Source organism: Mus musculus, chromosome 2 (assembly GCF_000001635.26).
Source record: "Mus musculus strain C57BL/6J chromosome 2, GRCm38.p6 C57BL/6J".
NCBI lineage: Eukaryota > Metazoa > Chordata > Mammalia > Rodentia > Muridae > Mus > Mus musculus.
The window spans coordinates 90,264,736-90,271,727 of NC_000068.7; the positions used below are offsets into that span (position 1 = coordinate 90,264,736).

Below are 6,992 nucleotides of genomic sequence, written 5' to 3' on the forward strand. Positions count from 1 at the left end.
AACACAAATTTAAAGCTATTATTCTTTCAGAATACACAGTTTCAGTTATCTAGGATTACCTATCACCATAAAGACTTTAAATGGGAAATTGCAGAAATAAGATTTATAAGTTATAATTCTCAGGTTGTTCCATTCTGTCTACTGAGGACATGAATGCCCACTTTGCCATGGTTATTCATGTGTATGCCACCCAACTCTCAGTCACACTGTGTCAAGCCCACAGCCTGCTGTCATAGCTCAAATGTAACCCTTATTTTACTTCATTTACTTTACTTTAATGGACAATAATGACACTGGAAAGGAGTTTCCAGGGAATAAAAAAAAAAAAAAAAAAAAAAAAAAGGAGGACGGACCACTCTCTGCTGTGTGACAGCTCTGCAGAGTAAATAGGGGAAATCACATCAAATCAAATACCTCACAATCATCCATATTTAACCACATTCTAATCATTGGAAAGATTAGAAACCATAAAAGCATGAGCTATTATAAGTAAATATAACATGTAGTTTTGAGACAAGAAACATTAGCTTAAATAGTAAAAATGAAGCTTTGAAATTCAAAGACCTGGATTTATGTTAGTATGTGAGTTTTAGAACTAATATTTTAGGAAAGGCAGACCACAGTAGAAGTTTCCTAAGAAATTATACCATACAGATGATTGTAGTAGGTTTTGTTAAAAAAAAAAAAAAGGGATAAAAAGAAAATTCTACTGCAAGCAGAACCCATTTCAATGAGCACAAAACCCAAGACATAGTTCTAATTTTGTTGTGGACCTTCACTTGTCTTTTTGGCTCCAGAACATACGTATAGCATTTTTCATTTCTGTATTCCTTAGAGTATAGACAATGGGGTTCAGCATGGGAGTGATGACAGTGTAGAACACAGACACAAGCTTGTCTTCAGTGAAGGCAGAGGAGGGTCTCATATAAATAAATGCACCAGGTCCAAAGTACAGGATGACCACTGTGATGTGTGAGGCACAGGTAGAGAGGGCCTTCCGTCTCCCCTCTGCAGAACGCTTCCTCAAGCTGATTAGGATGACAGCATAGGAGGACACCAAGATGAAGAGAGAGATTATAGAGAATAGACCACTGTTAGCCATTACAATAAACCTCTCCATAAAGGTGTCACTGCAAGCAAGCTTAAGTAATGGATGCAGGTCACAGAAGTAGTGGTCAATCACATTGGGACCACAGAAGGGCAATGGAATAGTGATGATGATCTGGATTATGGAGTGAATGAGGCCCCCCAGCCAGGAGCCAGCCACCAACATGTGACACACTTGACGACTCATGATGATCATGTAATGAAGAGGTTTGCAGATGGCCACATAGCGATCGTAGGCCATCATCACTAGCAAAATGATTTCAACAACACCAAAGAAATGGAAGAAGAATATCTGAGTTAGACAGCCCTTCAGAGAGATGGTTTTAACCTTAGCAAGTAAGTCAGTGATGAACTTAGGGGCAACTGTAGAGGAGTAGCAGATCTCCACCAGGGACAAGGAACTGAGGAAGAAGTACATGGGAGAATGTAAAGTCTTACTGATGCTGACTGTCACAAAAATAAGACCGTTGCCCAGCAATGTGGCCAGGTACACAGGAAGGAACAGCACAAAGCACACCTTCTGAACCTCTGGATCCTGGAAAAGGCCAGTGAAAATTAACTCAGTTACGTTATTTTCATGGACCATTGGGTCAGCTCACATGTGTTGAACATCAGATAATGGGAGAGCTGAAAAAAAGTCAAAGCATTGCAGCACAAGTTAATTTCACTAAAAGCACTCCCAAAAGCTCAGGCTGTTTTGCTAAATACTTACTACTCAGCCAGTACATTCTTATTCACCATTAAATGTTACTACTCTAGTGGGATAATTTATTATATTTTAATTCCCTTTAGCTATTAACAGAAAATAGAAGTCCAGAGAAATGGTTATTTATTAATAGTCACACACACACAGAAAAAATAACTCAGAATGAGTCTTTCTAACTTTCAGCCCGGGTATCTCTCTAAATATCATAAGGTGTTTTGAATTTAAGAGTTTAAGATACATTCTAGGTAGAAAGGTGGGGAGATGGATACATAGATCATGTATTTGTATTATCTTCATTGCATTTAATAGGTCTTCCTCTTGCATGTTCCTTTTGATGCCATTCTGCTCCAATTCTTTGTGTCCTTCTGTTCCTCAGAGAATTATTATATCTGAAGCATATAAATAACTCATATGCTTCATATGACTTGATCATTGACAAAGAATAGACATTTATTAGCTCATAGTTCTGCAAGCTGAGAAGACCAAAGCAAGTTCAGAATCAAGGGGCTTGCCTTCCCTCTGTGCCGTGGCATGGCAGAGATATCATATGGTGACTCAGAGCAAACCTAAGGAGAAAAGCTCCCTCTGGAGCAATGCCGCTCAGTCTTCACATCTACTGAAGCATGAGCAGAATAGGCCAGCATGATTCAGTCACCAACTAGAGATCAAACTCCCAAAATCATAAACTCACCAGGAAATAAAACTACACTTTATAGAGGACTATTTTCCTGTTCCTTCTGACCTTTCCCAATGTCTTCCATGCTGTGTCCAGTCCTCAGCTGTGCCAGTCCTCACTTTACTCAAGACAGAATCCTCTACATCTTCTAATGAATGTTCACATCTCTGAGAGTATTGGAATCACTAAATTCTCCACACTCTTCAACAATCATTTGCCACCATCTCCCACTAAGTCTATTGAGGGTCAGTCACCACAAAGAGACAGAGAAATTTCTCAATACCTCAGTAGGATCCAGTAAGTAGGAGTAACTGAGAGAAGATTAGATACAGAAAACACAGAGTGGATGAAAGGGAGAGGTTATGTTTCCAGACACAATAGGGTTGATGTCCATATGAACTCACAGAAACTGACAGCATGCACAAGACTTGCACAGGGCCAAGCCAGATAAAATCCCAGGATGGAGAAGGGGAAGAAGTGGGTGAAAGTCCCACCCCTAACCAAAAAGCTATGTTTCATTGAAAACTTCTAAGAAGGAGAAAAATCAATTTTCTCCCATTGAATAATACTGAGTATATCAACTACATTCCAGGACAGGCTTCACAGCAAGAAGTAACTGGCCCACACAAAACAGACTCAGGACTTTCCTGGGGTTTTTGAATGGTGGAGGTTTCTATGCTAGTATTAGGAGGGTGTTTACTCTTGCTTGTTTATTTGTTTGTTTTTTTTGGAAGAAAAAAGAACATGAAGTTAGGTTAGGAGGGGAATCTGGGAGTAGGAGAGGACTGGAAAATATTATTAAAATATAGTGTATGAATTTTTAATGAAAAAAATAATTAATAGACATTCAAAATCAATAAAAATGTATTATAGAACCAAAAAATGTTATGCTTGAAGAGAGAGGCCATTATATATTACTTCTATTTGAGTTGATGCCTAGAAACTCTGGACCCTACACAATTCTCTTCCTGACTGATGTCTCCTGTTTGAAGCATTATTTCTAAAATCATGTGCAAAGAAAAATATTCTTAAAACAACTTTAAACATACTGAACATGGTGAGTGGATAGGTGTGTTTGTTTTCCTAATTCAGGGACTAAATTTTACCACAGTCATTTGTGACATAAACCTCCATCCTCCTTATCATCTCTGTCAGCAACAAGAATCTTTTCTTCTCTCTCTGAAGTTTTAGCATTTATTAGTTCAGCAATCATAAAGACAGCAACCAGGAAAATAGGGCAATTGTAAAACCTTCTCAGTTAATATTAATTCTGTCCATAATCTGAGGTCCCTCAAGAATTCACACCCTTATCTGCCCGGGCTTCTACTTAGCATTGCTCAACTCAGAGTCCTCTCCCCACCACACTCATGCACACTGCTGATTCCCACCATAGAGCCTCACTTACCCAAACGATCTTCACCTGTCCTCTCCAACCCTACCCATCTTGCAAGTCCAATTCAAGTCTTGTTTAGACAGTGAGACTTTTCTCAGTGATGCTACCACAATACATCTTCTGTTCTCTGATCAAAGAATAATTCATTTTAAACTATACAAGAACCTCCCTGTGCCCCACAGAACAAATTCCCATGCTCCCAGGAGTTCAAGGTCTTTCTCAGACTGCACTAACTCAATTTACTCCCTTATAGTCAGTTCCCAAATAGACACAGTGGAGCAATTGCCTATCATAAGGTGGTGCCTCTCTGTTCTTTCTCTCTACAGTGTAATCAGAATTTCACTGCTACAGAATAAAGCTCTCATGCCTCTCTGTCACTGTGACACCTTATCATGCATAACAATTAGCATGTTATTTTGTACATTGTATGTATGCATGTCTATTGTAATGTGCATGTTATGCATTCCAATCAAAAGTATACTATTATATTACTCAAAACTATGTTTTCTATTTTTCTTAAGTCTCTATTGGTAAGTATGAAAGGCTAGTTCTCCTTTTTTAATTTTGTGTGTATATGAGTGTTCCTGAGTGTACAAATGTGCACTCAGAATGAGAATTGAGACGCCTGTACAGGTCAGAATGGAGGACCCTATCTCCAGAAAGTGAAGTTACAAGAAGTTGTAAGGACCCAAGTCCTCTACAAGAGTAGTAAGTGCTCTTAACCACTTAGCCAAACGGGCCACCTCTTCATACATTTAGTGCCCTTCCACAGCTCCAGGCATTTTTTAATATTTTAAATGACATTTCTTGATTTATTGGTATATGTGTGCCACAGTGTGGGTGTGGTGCTCAGAGAACAACTTATAGAAGTCAGTTCTCTTCTTCTACCGTGTGGATTATATGTGAGAGAATGAAATCAGATCATCACATTTGGAAGCCAGTATCTTTACCCATCGAGCTGTCTTCTGTTCTTATATATCGTGCTTGAACTCATGTATGCTTATCCATCCCAATTTTGATATTAAACTTTAAAACCGCCTCTGACTGTTATCAGATTTTTACATATGAAGAAATACAAACATAAATTAATTAATTAGTTTGTACTATTTATAACTTCTGAATAACTACACAACAGCAGAGCAAGGATTTAATATCAACCAGTTTAACCATCATGCCAGTCCATTTTCTCCCAGAATCATGCATCATTAGTAGTATAAACATGATACAAAACAAAGGAGTTGTAAGAAGTCATTGTGTATATTTATTTACCTAGAAGAGTAATGCCTTTTCTCTGAGGTTGAACATCATTTCTGATCCACTAAAAAATACAAGTATCTGTACATACCATGTTAATTTAATACACCAATTTGAGACAAAACTCAGAGGTAGGAAAAATTTTTCAGGGTCCTGTGTTTCCAGGATGTATTTCCCAACATGAAGAAGAAGCACATCTGATAACCTATCTATTTTAAGGTGACCTGTTCCTACTCATCAACTCTGTCCTTTCTGTATTTATTCCTCTCTCTCTTCTACTCTAACACATTTAGCAATTGATAAATTCTGCCCCTTTTTGCAATGAATAATTCACCAAGAAACATAGAAACAAAGGGAAGAATCTTCAGATGAATATGTTAAGTCTATACAGACAGAGATAGAGAAAAATCAGTTAATTGATATTGATAGTGACCCATAGACTTAGTGCCTTGACTCTAGTCATTTCACCTACCTTCAGGTTAGAAGAACTGGTGTGTTCATGCTCTGCCTTGGAGCAAGGAACAGATCAAATTGATTTCAAATAAATTGTCTCTAATTCACCATAGGATTCTCTGCACACATGAAACAGAGCATGGCTTGAGATGTTATGCTGGCAAGGGGGTAGTATCAGATTCCTCCATGCAGCTTCTGATTTCTTCAATAAATGAAGTCTCTTGACTAATGTTAACACCAAGAAGATTTTCCACCAAAGTGCTTAGCCCAGGTCACACTCAGCTAAACCAGCCTAGGAGCATTGCCCTCAACAATTTGGAGAATAATTTGAAATAAACTAGTCTATCTCCTGAACATACAAGAGAAGGGAAGAGTCTGAGAGAGGTGAATTAATTTCCCAAAGCCACAGTCTAACCAATGTTCTCTCCAATGTATTATGCTTTGTGGATATGAGGTGAAAATGGTCCTGTCATTTGAGGCTTAGATCTCTCCCCTAAGTCAGACACCTATGGAGTATTTAGAAAACAAGGTTGATGACTGGGGAGAATCACAAGGAAAGAAAATTGTAGGGCATCTGTATTAGGAATAATATTTAGATTTATAATACTTTGGCTATAAAGAAAAATCATAAAAATAGAATACTCAGGGGTTAAAAAATTTTGTTTCGATGTAGCAGTCTCTCCATCCACAGAGTATCCAAGGCTGTTAATAAATGCTCACATACTTGGACTATTCATGATAAATGTGTTCATGCAAATAATCAAGAGACCTTCTTCCCTCTGGAATTTCTTTTCCCTATAGGAAAACTTAGCCGAATAAGAAATGACTAGGGCAATATTTATAAATATTTTGCAATTATTTTAGTGACAGTACAATATTGCTTTACAGAGTTTCTGACCTAAGTATCATATTTTTTTAGTGAAAAGAAAGTCCCAAAGCACTAGATTTTGATAGGCTACTGATTAAATATTCAACTGAAGACAGGCTATCTCATACCAACTTCCAGTTCTCCTGTTGACACTTTCACAGAAAACTGTACTGTTAATCTATATTATCTTCACTTCACCTTCTCATTCTCACATTTGCATATTCGTGTATAATGCTCATTTATATAATCACTTGGTCTCTCTGTATTTCTGCCTCTTTATGATGATAGTGCTAATATTAATATGCAAGTTTTGCATCTGAAAGATACCATTCACCCTCATTCATTCAACAATTAATCCAGCAAAATCCCTAGCCCCATGTAGTGCTTCTGCTAATCAGGTGATCACTGAGGCAGGAAGTTACATAGGCTTTAAGTGCATTCTTAGATGGTTAGTGAGAATCAACTTGTCCTTCATTCTTCAAGTTAAGACGATAAGCATTTTTAATATTGTTTATTTTTAATATCTTATAGGCTT

General features: G+C 37.6%; 1 protein-coding gene across 1 annotated transcript; it reads right to left on the bottom strand.

The window, feature by feature from the left end:
- Positions 1-775: 775 nt before the first annotated feature.
- Positions 776-1,693, bottom strand: Olfr1271 (olfactory receptor 1271). The gene has a single exon (NM_146793.1). It carries the CDS (start codon positions 1,691-1,693, stop codon positions 776-778), a length of 918 nt encoding a protein of 305 aa, NP_667004.1.
- Positions 1,694-6,992: the final 5,299 nt, after the last annotated feature.

What these genes read in the sequence shown, in the direction of transcription:
- Olfr1271 (NM_146793.1), bottom strand. Translation starts at nt 1,693, where the DNA reads ATGGTCCATGAAAATAACGTAACTGAGTTAATTTTCACTGGCCTTTTC.